The sequence below is a fragment of the Enoplosus armatus genome, chromosome 9 (assembly GCF_043641665.1).
Source record: "Enoplosus armatus isolate fEnoArm2 chromosome 9, fEnoArm2.hap1, whole genome shotgun sequence".
Classification (NCBI taxonomy): Eukaryota; Metazoa; Chordata; class Actinopteri; order Centrarchiformes; family Enoplosidae; genus Enoplosus; species Enoplosus armatus.
In genome coordinates, this window is record NC_092188.1 from 6,817,445 (window position 1) to 6,835,564 (window position 18,120).

The following is an 18,120-nucleotide window of genomic DNA, read 5'->3' on the forward strand; positions in this document are numbered from 1 at the left end:
TGGCAATTCATCCGCACTCAATATGAAACATACAGCTTTGAGTTGTTCCAGAGAGTCTGTTGACTGCTTACAAACATAGCGTACTTAGGTTCCTTGCCAAGGCTACAGCGCCTTAAGTGACCTAACCCTAACCCTAACCCTGACTGGCTCCCACTGACTCTATATGGCACTGCTTCCTACACGCCTCTTCTGCATCCTCACTCCTAGCCTCCCCTCCCTCCACAGGTGCCAGTTGGGGGGTTACCATGGAAACCAGGATGGTGATGCAGCGAGAACAGGAGGAGCAGTCGTCCCAGATGTCTCACAGCATGCAGCTGTCCTCCCAGATCAAGAAGAAGACCTTCACTTCCAGGTGCAAACAGGCTCTCCTGACATCAGTGGTGGCAAATGTACCAATACAACAATGAAAAATACTCCATTATATTACAAGTAAAAGCCCTGTGTTCAAAATCTTACTTCAGTAAAAGTATTTTCAGCCAAATGTACCTAAAGTATCAAAGTATACTAGTGCACCAAATCCACAGCTGAAAATGTACCACCAACATTTGCCTAAAACTACATCCTCCAGCTGTTTTAGGAAATAACCTTACCTTTTTTAAAAATGTTTTTCAGTGTTAAAGCCTGTCTGTGGAAGTCGGAACGCATTGAGAGCAACACTTTCTGAATAACTCTAATAAAGTAATACAAAATCGAAGGTCTGGGCTTCCAATTAAAACTGCAGTTTAGAGAATTTACTGTAGATGGATTTACAGTGCAATAGTCAATGACACATAAAAGGTGACTGTTGGGGGGGGACAAGACATTGGCTCATTTATTTTTACCATCTAGTCTATATCATAAATTTCTTGGTTTAGGAATCTGAACTGCAGGCCTACTGAACACAAACACATTCCCCTCACCTTTGGGATAACACTGCTTCTGTATTTTTGAGCTAAAAAGGAGCCGTATAATCAGTATCATTTAGGGGTAGCTTGAGAGGTTCCACCTGTAATATCACAAAACTGAAAAACATAATGTTCATCTTGACAAGTCATCAAGTCTCATATTCAGCCCTTAACCCTGATTCTAATTCAAACAAGAGGAAAATTCTGCCAATGAGTTGAGATAATTCACTTTTATTCCAGCGCTGTATCTCTTGTTTCAGGCATTTTTCAGAAATGAGTTTCTTGAAATGAGACAAAATAAGGGGAAATCACTGCATTAACATCAGGAAAATAGAACTTCAGGCTACAAAATTCATTAAGAAAAACCCAAGCTCATGTACTGATTGATTAATTTGTTAAAAAAAAAACTATGATGTAGGATTAGTAGATGAAATTACTTGTTAAGACTGAGATTGTTTTGCAATAAACCTACAATTTACCAAGAGCAGAGAACATTTACATGCATCATAAAAATGATTCTTATGTGGTGTTTACAGTTTCTGCCCTAAATGTAAACTTAAATAATACAGTAGGTAAATGTGATTAGCGTTATGTTGCTTAATGTGTGCAAAGCTGTCCTGATTGATCACAGCTGATTTGTTTTTTTCAGTTGCAGGATGACATTAAGTATTTATTAAAGAGAGACATATGGCATGCTGGTTATTCTGAGCTCAATGAGACATTACGTTCACTCAAGTATTCCCTGTAGGCCACTGGTGGCTAGTACAACACATTCACATACAGTATTCGCAAATACATGTCGCTGAGACCCTCTCCGCCACAGTCTGTCTCTGGTATCAATGACAAATCATGGATATATTGTAAACATACATGAAGAATGGATCTGGGAGGATGTTGAGCAACTTCAGGTGTTGCCAAACAGATAACACCTGAGCCACACGACCTCCTCTCCACTATACACACACACACACACACACACACACTATTAGGTGGAGTTGGCCGTTGAATAAATGAAGACAACTTTGTGTACAGTTGCAGTTCAGTTCAGTTAGTTTGTGGTTAGCAGTGTTATTGTAGTGAAGTGTCAAGTCCAGTAAATGGGAGGCGTGGCGTGAAAGTGAATGAAGAGCAGCAAACGGGACTGCAACAATGCAAATATTTTGAGCCACAACAGCTCTCAAAATAAGCTATAAAACAATGACCTGTCAGATTAAAATAAACAGGCAGCAGAGCAGCATTAGCTTACTTTTAAATGTCAAAAAAACTGGCTCCACTTTGTCCTGGAGTGAGTTGAGTAATTACTGATCTTCAAAACAGCAGTTGACAAAACAATCTCAAGGTCGAGAAAGCTGAATCTCAACTTTTAAGCAAACACGGACAACAAGTCCTTAAAGTGCTCAGAAGGTTTAAACTTCTATTATGTGGTATGATAGAAAGCTCCAGAACAGCTACTAAATGAACCTTGATATGAGTTTCACACAAGACTTTCTTTTGATGTTACATTCTACCTTAAATTGTTTCAGTAAGCCGACCCATTTGCTGCTGCTCGAGCCGCTGACTTTACTAGCTTTACAATCATTATCACTCAAGTAAAATATCAGCAATGTAATAGTAGCCTATAACATTATACTATGAGGATATCTGTGTCTCTTTCTACACCTGCACACACTCATTCACATACAGTAGGCCTTTTTCAGTTGCTCTGCGGCAGAAGACATGAAGAAAATCTCACAGCAGGCTCACCAGTGCTCCCAGATGACTCCAGTGAGATCTAATAGAAATCACTTCTGGTCCTGCCCTAATAGTCTCAAGTCAAATTTGCCTTCATTTTCACAGCCCCCCTGCTGCAGTGAGTTATTATATTAGGCTAACCTGTGGGTCTGCAATCTCCATTACAGAATGAAGGGAATTGGACCCATTTTTCTCCTTAGGGATGATGAAAATAAGCAATTATTCCATCAAGCTTAGTTCAGCTGAACTTATAGTTCATCTCTCTCTTTGTTAAAAAGAAGAGAGAGAGAGATAAAGTAGTTGCAATGTGCAATTTATGCTTAAAACATCCTCGGTGGGGGCACACTCAAATTCATCTTCATGTTAGATTGAACAAAGAGGCCTAGGTTTAGCAAACAAAACTACAAATGAAGAGAAAAGTTTTGCTTACAGAGTTTAGTAAGTACAGGACTATTCTTAATACAAGTAGTTGACACAAGTAACACAATAAGGGCAGATCACCCAGTACATCTCAATGTTTTTCTCTTTTTTTTATTTCCTAGTTACACCAAGTTAATATTTTGAGGAAGCCTGTTGTTTATAAACACATAAATGCACAACCTCCTTCTCCTGCATACAGTGATAGTATCAGCTCTTTGTTTGCTTGCATGGGTGCACATGTGTGTGCATGTTCCTGTTTATACGAATGCCATGAGTGTTCGTGTCCCTGTGTGTATATATTTGTGGGCTGTACTTGAGTGATACTGCCCAGCCGCAGGCTCTGCACTACATTATTCAACGGCCCAAGCCTCTCACCACACACTCAGATGGAACCTAAACAAAGGAAAAAAGAAAAATAAGACGACAAAAGCAGAAGTTGTCCTTTGAGCGCCGTGAAATGGGGAAATTTCCCAGCTTACAAACAAAAAAAACGAGAAGTCATGTCAATTTGCATTGCCATTTGTAAGATGGCTTGTTAAAAGTAATGCCTAAGGCTAGATATTAGCAGCAACGGTAGTTTGGGGGTTGTGTAATACACACCTGAGTAAATATACAGTTCTGGCAGAAAAACGTCAAGATTTTTATTTTTGTATTTATCCTTTCCAATGGATCTGTGTTGTACTGTAATGTACTTTAAGTCAACGTTAGACAAAAGCATGCTGAAAGTGTAATTACTCTTAGAGCAACAGTCATCTATGGATAAAGGCAGAGCAAAAATTAATGCTTCTCTGGTTACAAAAATGCCTTTCAGCGTCATTGCCTCAAGTGACCTTGTCGCTAACAACAAATGCCTCTCTGCTGTTTATGGGGGTGCACATTGAAAAGGTCAGCTCAGTTTATTGTTGGTGCTTTAAATATGGAGAGCTCATGCTTTAGTGTAGGCTTATACATGTGTGCCTATTGAGTGTGTGTCTGCATGACTATGTGTCCATAATGAGACTACTTCAGTACTTACAGAAAGAGAGAGCAACTGGCAGTGCTTTTGGTTTAGAATCACTTTACTGTATGTGTGCAGTTGCTGCTCTGTATGTTTGGTTCATCATGTTCAGTTTGTGTTCCAGTTCATCAACTAGAACACAAACAGCTCCACCACCAGTTGACACGGACATGTGGGTGATTAAAAAACGGAACATTGCAGATGATTGCATGCTATGATGCCTCAACTATTTAAATTGCCATTGTACCACGAACAAGCTGTTGGCTCAGATCCAAAACCCTTTGGCTCATAAACGCCACACCAACACCGTTTGCCTGTGCTCACATCAGCAACCCATGTTCCTCCTGATTATGTAAGCTCCCTATAGACAATAGCATGTGCGTTTGTACACCAGTGAGTAAAAGGGGAACACTGACAGTGCAGAAGCAGCTGATGATGGTCTTTATGCCCAGCATCTATGTAACACAAAACTGTCAACACTGCAGCCACCGCTGCCATTGTAACTGATCTTGTTCTTAACTCTCATCTCTTGTTTGTCAAGGGAAGATGGTTGAAATTACAATACATTCACACACAAAAAACATGTTTTGTATTTTCTTATTTGAACATGAGCTGAATCTGAATCTGCTAAATCCATTGTAATATTTTACACTGTAGTTTATACTGATCAGTGACAAGTCTGCTGTGGCACACAATGAACCACCCTTGGTGGCTGAGCTGCACAGATTGGCAGAGGGTATTAGTGCGACAAACAATATTGACATTGTATTTCAAAGAGGATCTGTCTTTCATGGATTCTCACTTCTTTGCAGTTAATGTTGTTTTGTTTGATTCTGGTTTTTCATAGTTTACCTTGCTAGTTCTTCACAACTGCAAAACATTTAAGCTGTTTTCAGTCTGGAGATAAGATAAGAGTTGCCAGTTTTAAACTGAATCCCTGGAGCACTTGAATAAATAAAACCTCATGTATATTATGTTTGCCTCCATTACCGGCGCTCTCTCTGATGTATGGCCACCTCTGCTGTTCAGACAAAGAATTCGAGAGCCACTGCTGCTTTCTAGTGGCAGAGGAGAATAATGAACTTGGTCTGATGAACTTGAGATTGGATAATGTGCCATAGACCATGACAAAATGAATAGGCATGCTAATATGAACACTCAATCCTTCCATCAACAGAATAAATAACTGTGAAGGATGACAAGGGAAATATCTATTTTTTAATTTTCCACCTGTGTCATTTGATGATATGCAAGATATCTTGTGTTAATCAGGCTTTGTTTTATTTTTCCAACTTTCTGTGAATGCAACAGCGATGAGGAAGCCTCCTACTCGGATTTCTATCCCATCATCCCCGCTGACCTGATGTCCGTCAAGGAGATCCTGAACATGGACAACTTCCCCCGTCATAGGACATGGTGAGATATAAGATCCAGCAGAACATGTGGCAGACAGTTTTGTTGATCATTAACAAGACTTGACGGGTGGATGATATGGATAAAAGCCCCAAACAGCCAAGTTTTATTTTGGCCTCACATCAGAGAATTAATGTTGATTAGCAGCTCGGGACATTTCTAGCTGGTAACCACCAAATGTGGGTCAAATATGCATACTTAAGAGCCATTTTCGTCTAATAAATACAGCTGACAAGTTAATAGTTAATATGATAAAAAGTTTAGTTACGACCCTGCTTCTAATAGCCAAGCATCACAACAAAGAAATCAGTGACACCACAGGGAAAATTCAAATGTTCTCCATCTGCAGCACTCAGCTTGGGCACATTATCTTTATATCTTATTCTGGATTGGGGTCTTTTTGTGGGTACAAAATGGCAAAAACTGTGCAATCTCTTCTTCTCAAGCTGAACCAAAGACTGTAAGCAAGCCTCCACTTTTCACCAGAGGACTTCCTTCCTGGATGATCTGTGCTCGTCATAAAATCCTGCCTCTCCATCAGTAATCACCACCACATCCTCTCTCTCCGCTTTATTTGAGAAAGTGGAGTGGGTCAAGTTTCACTGGTGCTTTGCCCTGCAAGCCATTGACAGCACAAGAGCTTTTATGCCAACATAGAGTCTCAATAAACAACGGAAATCAGGGCTCTTTCTTCACTCTCATCTGTCTGTAAAAGGCCAGCTGGGGACTTGTCCCATCATTTACTTTATTACAGATGTCATAAAACCAACAATCCATATCCATTCAACTGAATCATACAGTGGAACCTTTGTATTTGTATTTTTGTATTGATGGGGGAGAGAAAGGAGCCTCACATCCTATTGGTAGAAAGTAGAGCTGAAACAATTACTCGTTTACGGACAGAAAACTATTTTGATAAGACACTCACAATTCATGGTTCTAGTTGCATTACAGTAAATGTTGGACTGTTGTTGACGAGTCAAATGGGTTCTAGTTAATTGTGAGGGACATTTTTTCACTATTTTCTAAAATTTTACAGACCAAACATATAATCGATTAATCAAGAAAATAACTGGCAGATTAATCACTAATGAAATAATTGTTAATTGCAGGCCAGGAATAAAGTTGTGAAGACAATCATCACACTTTTCCAAAAGGACATCCAGGACATATAAATAATGTGTTATTACCAACAGAATGAATAGGTCAACTGAAACATTTACCAGACACCAGAAAAAAGTCAGCACTTGGCTCGTAGTTGGACTTAATTTCCTGTCAGTACAAAAAGTCTTTAACTTATTAGTGAATCAGAATCTGAGAGGATTTTGTTGATGACATGTGTGAGCCATCTTTTATTTTCTAAGTGTCTTATGATGGTGTTGCCAGGACAGGATTACTGCTCAGCTGTCATGGAGATGATGTCATATATCCAAAAATAAGTCCCAGAATAGAGAGCTTTAGGTCACCAAGAACAGGAAGCAAGGGGATTGTTGGCTCTTGTGACAGGATTTGCTTTACCAAAATCCCCTTTCTACTGTAGAGGACACTTGCCCTGTCTGGGTCACGTAGTATCTGTGTTGGGACTCAATAGCATTTCATATTTAGGGGCTTAGTGGCAGCCTCTTTCCTGTTCTCCAATCCATCCAGAAATTGATTACACTCTTGTTGTGTCAAAAAGGATTTGACATCTCTGGTGTGTGTAGACTTCTTCATCAATGCTAATGCTAAGTAGCACAGATATTTCCTTCTTCAAGCCATGAGAGGAAGCTTTGACTGACAAGTGGCTGGCAACAGTAGATAGATGGACGGACAGAGGTCACAATGAGTATTGAAGGAGAAGATGGGTAATACAAGAAGATAGAGTTGCCAAGGAGAGAGAGTGAAAAGAGGAGGAAGTCACTGAGGGTGCAATCACACCCTCTTGAAAGACAAAACACATCTGACAGTAATGAGCCTCAGCTGCGGCGATGTGGCCCTGCCAACTTGGCATCTCATTAGGTTCCCTCTCCCATGCCACCAGCACAACCCTCCTCCCCGTCAACGAGTGTCTGTCCTATCCGCTAAAGTGCTTAGCTCTACTTCAATCGTCTTGTCTCACCTTCAGATTTCTCCACCTGTTAAAGCCCTCTACCTCTTGAATTACGAAGGTCAATTCCTCTGAAGTGCAATTTCTCAATCAAACCGGAATTCTTTGCAAATCTTACCCCGCTCAGAAGTGCTGAGACGAACATGGTGTGGATGGATATTTCAGGATGTAGGCTGGAGATGATTGACTCCTACCAGAGATAAAGGACGGAAGGATGAAGTTGAAAGCTCTTGAGGATTGGCAAACTATTTCTGGAAGGCCTGAGTGTTGCAAGATGGGGGAGCATGACATTTGTTTTGATTCGTGTGGAAATGAACGTGCTAGGTCTTTGAGCTTGTTGCAAAGTGTGGCTCCAATTAGACATTACTATCTGATTCACATAATGGTTTCTCTACTACTCCACTGACTCATGTATGCCTGGTTTGTCTTGGCAGGAGAGGTTTGCTGTTCTTTGCACCAATAAGCAATATTAAAATTTCCATTTGGAGCAATAATTAAGCCATAAACCCTCTCATACCCACTAACTTGATGTGTTCCAGAGGTTCATTCCCTCAAGGCTTAAAATCTGAGCCCACAGAGATTAAAAACACTGACAGGCACACACTTTACTAAACGAGCCTGTGGCAGAAAAAGTCAAAACCGTGTTTCTGAGCGCCTGGGAGTGGGAGTGTGAATGTGTGTGGGTCCGCACTTGTCTGCATATGCATCTATGCATGCACGTATCTATTTGCATATTTATTCATGCTGTTTGTGCATTATACTGAATTATCACAAGCATTTGTAGGGCCATTCATGCTCTAGTGGCCATCAAAGCTCAGAGAAGTGTTTGTGAATATTTAAGATTCTGTCTTCTCTGTTTGTTGTGGCAATGTTTGTGTGTGTATGTGTGTGTGTGTGTGTGTGTGTGTGTGAAGTACGTGTTCAAATAATTAAGCCTTGGGGACTGTCAATCAAAAGACAGTTCAGGATACACACCCCTCTGGCGATGAGAGAGAGGAGTATTAAAACGCTGCATTTAAAAAGGCATGATTGTGTGTGTTGGAGAGCATATACTTCCATACATATGGATGGACTGCATGTGCACATGGGAATGTGCGATGCCAAGTACATATGAATATATTCACAGCGACAACATACCGTACACATGTGTATATATTATGGACTACCAGAGGGCTTCACTGATGTCTGTAAGGTACTTCTGGCTTGTTTAAACAGCCATTACAATGAGCTCAGAACGCAGGTTCAGCAGCCATAGAGCTGGTGGGGATTCACTGTGTTGCTTAACGACCCCTTTATACACCGAGAATGTAAATCAAAAACGACCCTTGAACCCCGGTCCCCAGTTACGACAGTTGCCCTACTTACTATGCCACCTTGCAGTCCAGAAAGATAAAATGTTCCTTCTGAGTGAATAGACTATCACAACCGTCTGCCATCTCCATGACAACCAACTTGATGAAAGGAAAGTCAAGGATGTCACACAGGCAGTAACGATTTGAACTGTCCACACCTGAAGGAGTCCTGGAGATGCACACATCATCATGTGAGAGATTTTAGGGTACCAGCGCCGCATCTCTTCCCAGTGATGTGAATCAACAGTGGCAGCGAGGCTTGATATCCCACCGATAAAAGACAGAGTTCTCAAAACCTTTGAACTTGTGTGAGAATGGTGCTCATATGAAATGACACGTAGGTATAAATGGAGCAGCAAACCAACAACATCACCGAGCCTTTTAAACGACAAACTGCCAAATATCACAAAACTAGCATTTGTCTGCAAATGGACTGGGAGAGAGAAACGTTTACGTGGCAAAAAAAAAAAAAAATCAATGTAAAATTGCTGTTTTGCTTCTCTCACAGGTCGACCCCTGTTTTTACAAACCATGTTCAAACCTTTGTCTGAATTGCTGCCTCTGCTCTTGTCACCTCCTCTGATGGAGGCCTGAATTGTTTTGACAGCCTTCTCAAAATGTTGAAGTAAGGCTAAGTATTTCCTGTCTAGTCTTGGTGGAAAATGTCTTGAGCAGCTGAAAATAAACACTTCAAATGTGCATATTAACATACTTACTACAATTGTTCAACAGTATTATATATGAACTGGTAATTTGGATGTTGCTGCTTTGCTGTAAAGTTATACGCCTGCAACAATCTATGTGTCCTGCGTCTGCATTCTGTATTCACCACCCTTATTAGCTAAAACAGGTAAGTACAATAACACAAATAACAGAAAAAACTTTGTGCTGTGTTCCACCAGGGAAATCCTGAAGGAAACTCTTGCTGCCGATGAAGAGTACCACAGAGACAAGTGGACCCTGTTTGGGAACGAGGCTGAGAAGGTGGAGATAGACGTGATCAGGAACCAGCATTTGTTACGCACACGCGTTGACACAATGGCCCTTCGCAAGCAGGTAAAAGTCAAGTGACCTATAGCAAGGAGTGCCTTGTATTCAGCTTTGTCAGCACAATAGTACTTGATAGCTTGATATCATGTTCCCAACCGTGCAACATCAAGGTTTATGAGTTCACAGTTTCACAGCAGTGGAGGAGATTATTTATTTGAATAAAAATGACAGAATCTTAGGTTTCAGTGATATATGATTTAAAATAATATATAACATGGACTTAACCACACAAAGCATTAGGTCATGCTCTACCCACTAAAATACTGAGAATGTCCAAGCATTTACATTTTATTAGCTTTGTATCTGGTTTATCATATGTGAGCTAATTGGTACTTTGTGAGCAAATTCCACCGTTTGGTAAATAAAACTATTTAAACTATCTAGAGTTAACAGTTCCAAATCAATCAATTCCAATTCAAATTCAAATTGCAGGTTTATTATTGTATGTCTTCAATAAACTAGAAAACAGTTTGTATTTCGACATTTGCCCTCTTAATTCATGTGCACTGAATGAAATACAAAGCAAGTGTCTGCGATTTCTTTGAGATTGGCTGTAGAGTGGATGTTAAAAAAATACAGCACCCTGAAAAACAAGGTCACATTAGTGGCCTTAAAGTTTAACCAACTTTGATACATCAGAGATGAAAATGTCAATGTTTTTAGTGGTTGATAGCTAAATATATGTGTTTTTTCAATTCTTGTTTACTGCAATGTTTCTCCAGTGCATAACCACAATCAGATTATCCAGACTATTTACAGTTTATAAATGCTGGTGCTTTGTAAGTCTGCTCCATTACCTACATTCAAATGAAGAGAGTTAATTAAGCTGAGAGGTGTGATGATAAGGCACCACATCTCCTTCTTTCTTTATGTTGTGTTGGGGATTCATTTAACAGCCCTCTCAACAGAGTAAAGTATGCTACTCCCAAAAGTTCATTTTTCATTTTCGGGTTTCCTTAGTCTATTTGTTTCTCTTTTTCTGTTTTAATGACTTGTGAAGCACTTGAACGCTTGCTGTAGAAAACAAGTAAAGTGTACTTTAAGAGACCACATTACTTTTCATCTTATCTGCAAAATCTATTTATCAATCATTGAAAAACTTTGCCTTTCCTTCTTTTCTGCTCCAGACAGAAAAGAAGGCATCTGCCTACATGAAGTACCTGGAGCGTCTGAGTCAGAAGGTTCCAGACTTTCCAATCCCACTGAGGGCTCACACTGTTTGGGAGGGCATGACGGTCAAACTCTCCTGCACCGTCCAGGGCTGTCCACCCCCAAAGGTCACATGGTGAGAACTTACGTGTCTGCTGCACTCCATTCTTTTGGTGTTCATTGGCCTACGGTGATTTCTTTCTATAACTTTCTATTAAATTCTAGTGCTTGGGTCGTAGTGCAAAGTGGTGTAATTTAATTTTGTTTCTTGCATGGTTAGAGCAGAAAAAGTCTCATGGCCCAAAGTTATAACTTTCAGGGAACAACTACACCATGATGTGCACTCCTGATAGCTTACTTTAACTCTGTATTAGAGCTGAAATGATCAGTTGATTCATGGATGAGTCAACCAACAAATCTAACTGACAACAAATTTGATATACAACCATTAAAGTAATTTATCAATTCTTGATTGTGATCTTTTTCTGTTTCTCTGTTTTATATCACTGCAAATTAAATTTATTTGGGTTTTGGACTCCAAGACGAATAAAGCAAACAATTGGAAGATGCTTTTGGCCGTAATACTTTGTAAATTACATTATTTCACCATTTTCTGACCATTTACAGGTCATAAGATAAATCAATCCCTCGGGGGGAAAAAATATATCGACAATGAAAATAATCCTTAGTTGCAGCCCTACATTGTATCTTTAATTCATGACTCATCCATAATACAGTGAAATACTGTTTGTCATGCCATCATCAGAAGTATATAGTGTGAGAGGTAAGGAGGTAGGTTAGATTATAAACCTGTACATGCAAAGGACTGAATATAAAGACAGACTCAAAGCCCATGAGCTGCTTGTAAAAAAAAAAAAAAAGAGTCATGACACTACAGTTCTGAACCCTGAGTTGAATATCACTCTCTGTATTAATATGAAATTACCAGTGTTAATTCAGGCAACGTACCAAACTGTCGACCTTGATACTTGAGCTGCTGAGAGACTAGCTGATGAATAGACTGTGTCCTCAGTATTCATGAACCTAAGCTGAGATCCAGATAACCAGAGGCTCGTGGGTTTCAGCATCCCATATGGGACCCATCAAGCCCAATGAGCTGCAAAAGGCTGCCCTCAACAGTGCCCAGCACAAGACAGAATGAGAGATCAAAGGCCCCATCTGGCTGTTATAGATTCAGCCAAACTAATATTTGATTAGCGACATGCATAAGTAATCAGTGGGCAGGATCGTGAACCACCCAAGTGAAGCCTGTCGTTCACTTTTGTTTAAACTTTTAACACACTATTTCTAACCTCAGGTATAAGGATGATGTGCCACTGAGAATGTCCGACCAACCATGGAATTACAGTCTTCAACAAAAATTTGGTCTTAACTCACTGGAGATCCGAAGGTAGGTCACTAGCTCAAATCCCTAATTCAGGCTGAAAATCTCGGCGCTGAAAAAAAATGAATATGACACAGGAGTGTGCAAGATGTGGCACGTGTGGATAGGATGACATTGCCATTGATTGATTGAGAATAAAATTTTACATTTAAGAAACTGAGATTGGGAAAATGTGGTGTTCAAACTGAGAAATAAATGCTGGAGCTGTTTTGTAAGTCTGCTCAGTTACTTCAATTTAAAGAATGAATAGAGTCAATTAAGTTGAGAGGTCTGATGGTAAGGTGCCCAATCTTTCTTTCTTTATGTTGTATTTGGGATTAATTCAACTGCCATCACAACTGAGTAAAGTATGCTACTGCTATAAAATGTGCAATAGAAGCACAGATTTGTAACACTACTGATACATTTTTATTTCAGCTCCAGTTTTCACAGATACATACAACTCTTTATCCTTAGGTGCTCTCCTGATGATGCTGGCGAGTATAAAGTGGTAGCTAAGAGTCCTCTGGGTGAAGCTATGACCTTTGGAACGCTTGTGGTGAACTGTGAGTAGTTTCCTGTTTCATATCAGCTCTATCTATAAAACCATTTTGGATAATGCACAAAGATGGATTACAATACAATGACTGAAATATAAAAAGGTTCCAAACTGGTAATGGGACACTGAGACACTGAGGTTGGATATCAGTAAAAGAAATCACCTGACAAGCCGCAAGATTAAAAGGCCTTATAGCAATCCAGTCCAAAGAGCATTTACACTGCAGGATTTCCACCAAATGAAACCTGGTGCATACACCTTTCCTCTCCTTAAAAAACATGCACTGGTCAGCATCAACAACTGTATTTGACACAATTGGTCCATTCAAACTCCACAAACACCACTCAAAAACTTTAAATATTGATGACACTGCCCCCTAGTGGCTTTGTTGAATGGCCTCGATAAATGTTCCAAGCATGAAGAGACAACAGAGCTGACTGAATTATTAATAAAAAATCTGTTTTATTGGCTTGTGTTGCATTTGAGGCCATATGAATAGCTTATTCCTATCCATTTAATCATCAGATGTCCGTCTTATATTATCTGTTTGGATAAAATGTGTTACTTTAGATGGGGGGAAAAAGAACTGAGGGAAGCAAAACTGGATTTAAACTGCAGCTATTAGGCGTTAACTGTAAACTGAATTTTAAACACCGTGCAGTAATATTACATATATAATTTGTCATCTTTTATGGTCACAAGCACCTGAATCGCATAGAATAGTGCTATTTGCATTGAAGTGGAAATTGTTACTCCTGAATTATCCCTTATTTACTCATCTAGACTCTCATACAAATTATGTTTGAGTGGCGTCTTCGTTATACTCACTGTACTTACATTTAAAGAAAAAGGAAACAAATGTCACTTACTTAATTTCATAATGAATTTTGTTTTGCACATGAAATCTCAACATTATATTATATAAGATTAAAAAATTGAGAGTGAGAGGTCAGTGAAATCTCAGTGAAAGGATAAAACAAGCATTAAAAAAAACTGCAAGACCAACAAGGTTTACAGACAAACTTACACTGTTGAACATGAAGGAATAACCAAACAGCAAGGCGATCATGAGCTCTGAATACACAACTACGAGCCAAGTAGCAACACGGCACAGTGAGCAAAACACACGTCTTACTCACCATTATTTGAAGTCAGCGAGTGTTGGAGTTGAACAGGTCTCTCTCGAAGGCCAGCAGCTTACGCTCGGCTGTCTGTGTGTGCAGCGTGGCTCCTGGATGTTCAGTGAAAATAGAAACAATACGCAGCATTATGTCTTGACAGCATATTCCAACCAGTATTTGTCCTTAATACCATCGCAAGGGAGCGCTTTGACTTTTGTATGAACAGTCTGGGAGACGCTGTAACTAAAACATATCCCAGGCCTAATAATGATGGGACAGTCGGCCTGTGTGGGGTCAAGGGGCAGCACCTGTCCAACAATAGTTAGCCGCTGAATTTAACCCACCCCTTTTTTTGGCACTCTCCTTGGGCCAAATTGTTTCCACAGGGGGCTTCGGCATCTTACTTCCCTTGTGCTAGTGTAGAATCACGACAAGAAATTAAACAAAAGTAATATATATTTTTTAAGTCAGCTAGTTTTAACCAGCCGCTCGGTGAGGTGTTGCTTGAATCAATTTAAGCAAAGTCCCGCCCCCTTGCGTGGTAGTAGTGGTGTGCGATACTGCAAGATTTGGTATCGATCCGATACCAAGTCAATACAGGGCCAGTATCACCGATACCGATACCTTTTAATAATTAAGGTTGATACATCATCAAATTGCTAAATCTGAATGAATTTTCATGACCATTTAAGTGTTTTTGTGATTTTTCCTTTGGATTATTAATTAGTTAAAACCCAGGACAGAATTTGGGCAAAGTTTACAGGTAAATAGAAAATACTTTATTATCATAACTAAAGTTTTTGTTCAGAAACAATAGAACAGTAACAAAACAATTTTTCCCCATACATTGTTATGTCTTAAATAAACAAAGTGCACAAAATTATCACTCGAGAACAAATTAAAACAAATTCTTTTTTTGAGGTAGAGTGTTCAGAAACTACAATACAAAAATTTAATAAAATTTCTCCCTTCATTGCACTTCTTTTCTGGATTTCTGGACTCTGTGCTGCTTGTGTGTGTGTACTGCTGGCCGGGCCTGGCGGCTGAGCCTGCTCGCTTGTTTGCCTGGTGCCGCTGAGTCACGTGATGGTACAACATCAAAACACAAGAGGGGGGTATGAAAAAGTATCGATCTCATTACACTGGTATCGATCAATATCAATACCAACGTTGGTATCGATATTATCGATAATTGGATCGATCCGCCCACCGCTACGTGGTAGCTGTTGCTAGGCAACGTACAGTAGAAACGGTCGTCGCCCTGAGCTCTTTTCAAAAACGCTGAACGATGTTGTGTTTTCTTTATTTGAATTACATGCTACTGGAACAGGGTAGGTTAGAAAAGTCGTATTTCTATTCCGATTTATTTATTATTTATTTAATTCATTCATTATTTATTTATTCTGATTCTGATTCCTCCCGGAATTACACGAATATGAATGTATGAGTCCATTTCAACTGTTCTGCTAAAGTCGGTTGGTTGAACATGATCCAAATTGAAAAGCATCTGTTTTTTCCCCTTTTGTGACCTCAGCACTCCGTCCTTTGCTCCCTGTGATGAAGAGGTGCCCCTTCCTTAAGAAATAAAACAGGAACTGGGAAAAAGAAAGAGCAGTGGTGCATTTCACACACCAGATGCCTTATAGTTAATGAGTGTGCCTATTAAAGGCTGTCAAATGCTAGGCTCACTAAATTGATCATGTGAGGAGATGTGTCAGAATCCGCCTGGCTTACCACCTGGGCTAAACAATTTCCAAATATTGCAGAACAGGAATGCCAAAGATAGTGAGGTAATTATCAAAAACCTTTAATGTTATGCGTTTAAGTTTGAAATGTGAATATCAGCTAATATTTTGTTAGCAGATTGTTTTCTTTCAAATATCAATATTGGTATTGGCCTCAGAAATCTAATATTGGTGTACAGGCTATAAAGGGGCACCAACATTCATTAATGTTGACACTGTCTTGGCCAAATTTGACCACATATCCTTATTTCCATCCTCCATTCATACTTTCTTTTTTAAGAAAGAAAATATTTTTTCCCATGCACAGTGTAGTTTTCTATACCCCATTATTCTAGTTTCTATATAAATGTGATATTTGGATGAAAATCAACACCAGACTGAAATGATCAGAAAAACAGCACTCATGCATAATGAATTATAATGAGGACAGTGGGTGTAGTGGTGACTAATAGTCAAACATCTGCAGTGAGCATCATGGCCTCACAGCACAGTGAAACATTCTTTGCACCTGTTAAGTGACCTGCTCTTTGTTGAAATCGCTCGTGCCTGACGGTAAAGCTCCTTTACATTGAAGATCAATTAGATGGTCAGGGCTTGAATGAGACACTTCAAGGCTTCTCCTTGCCATCTATATTTCACAGGCTTTCTTCAGTTGTTAAAAATAGGTTAAATGGAATATTAGATGTGACTTGCATAGATGTGGCATTGCCAGGTTTGATTTGTCTGCTGTGTCTCTCTATCTCTTACCCCTTCAGTTTAAAAATCTCTCTCTCTGTTCCTGTCTCCATCTCTGACCCACCCTGCCTCTCTCCAATCTGTCCTGCTCCGCCACTCTGCCACTCTGCGATTCAGCATATCAAGGAGCTGTGGCTGGTTCAGAGAGCTCGCAGACCCCCGGTAAGTTTCACGTCAGGGTCTAATGAAAAGTGTCCCCTTTCATTTTCCCTGCCACCCTTTGAAGTTCTTCCCTCCATCGGTAAACGAGGGGGGGGGGGGGGGGGGGCTGGGTGGCTTTGAAGACTGTGACACAACACTCTGCTCTGCCTTGCATGCTGCACCACATAAAGAAAGATATGGATGGATAGAAAGGGAGCAGTGCATTGACAGTGTTTATTTGTCATGGATGTCTATGTTTCTGTGTGGGTGTCCATGGTTTTACAAGTGTAAGTAACACTGTTTGTGGGATACTTGCTGTAGGGATAGAAAGACTTGCTTCCAATTGAGCAGAAACGACAGTCATGTATATTTCATTTCAGGGACAGTAAGGGATTTATTCCGTCTTGCTCCAAGCTGTGGAGCATCTCATATTGGCTGTCGCACTCTTTGGCCTAGATTAGCCTCTACCATGTGTGGTGATCATGATATTTTCAGCCTGTGCTTGCATATATACTCAATATCTGATCAGGCTAGCTGTTCATATTCTGCCTTGAATGAGGAGACTCCAGGAAAACAACACCATTGGTCGTTTGTTCATATGCCTCAAATAACCTGTTTAAGTTGACCTCAGAAGCAAAGAAGTAATAGCAAAACAATATTTTTGTGTCTCCAAACCTCTTAGGGAGGTCAAGGTCGATGGATGGGTCATCCATGTAACTTTGACAGGGGAGACCACTGTAAACCATTCCCTTCCCACAGTTGACTTTAATTTCTTTTGATCATGACCCCAATATCTTAACCAAGTGGTTCTTCTTTTAACCGCGACCACAAGCGGTCCCTAAGTTGATTTCTAACCCAAATTACTGTGGAGTGTGGCGTGTGAAGCCAGCACATACACCGGTACTTCAGTTGGTGCAATACAAAACAATGCATTCCCCACACACTCAGAAATGAAGTAGCAATCACTTTGAATGAAGCTTTATCAGCATGTAATGGAAATGGGGCCTGCGAGAACGTGCTGAAGAATTACATGGTGCCATTTTTATGTCACTGATACTTGATTATCTCATATGAAGCAGATCATATTTTCCAACATGAATCACTCAATAAACAAAAGCACGACTGTGGTGAATTTATCTTAATCACCATTGCGCGGAGGGAAGCGTGGGTTTGAGCGTTTGAATAATGGGACACAAAGATCCAAGCGGTGTGTTTTGATAAAGCCACACACATTCCTGTGATAGCCTGGACTGCTAAACAGAACAAGATCATTATAAGAAACATGTCACAGCCTCTCAGATTCATCCCCGAGAATGGGATTTGACGAGACCTCGTGGCAGACATACTGTATCT

The 18,120-nt window shown here is 40.0% G+C and overlaps 1 protein-coding gene across 1 annotated transcript in view; it reads left to right on the forward strand.

Annotated features, from left to right (window-relative positions):
* The first annotated feature begins 245 nt into the window (after positions 1 to 245).
* Positions 246 to 18,120, forward strand: part of myom3 (myomesin 3) — a 50,829-nt gene continuing 32,954 nt past the window's right edge. The window contains exons 1-7 of the mRNA XM_070911577.1: positions 246 to 352; positions 5,344 to 5,448; positions 9,786 to 9,939; positions 11,061 to 11,218; positions 12,401 to 12,493; positions 12,944 to 13,032; positions 16,744 to 16,788. Coding sequence (XP_070767678.1) covers positions 246 to 352; positions 5,344 to 5,448; positions 9,786 to 9,939; positions 11,061 to 11,218; positions 12,401 to 12,493; positions 12,944 to 13,032; positions 16,744 to 16,788 — 751 coding nt within the window. The remainder of the gene's footprint in view (positions 353 to 5,343; positions 5,449 to 9,785; positions 9,940 to 11,060; positions 11,219 to 12,400; positions 12,494 to 12,943; positions 13,033 to 16,743; positions 16,789 to 18,120) is intronic.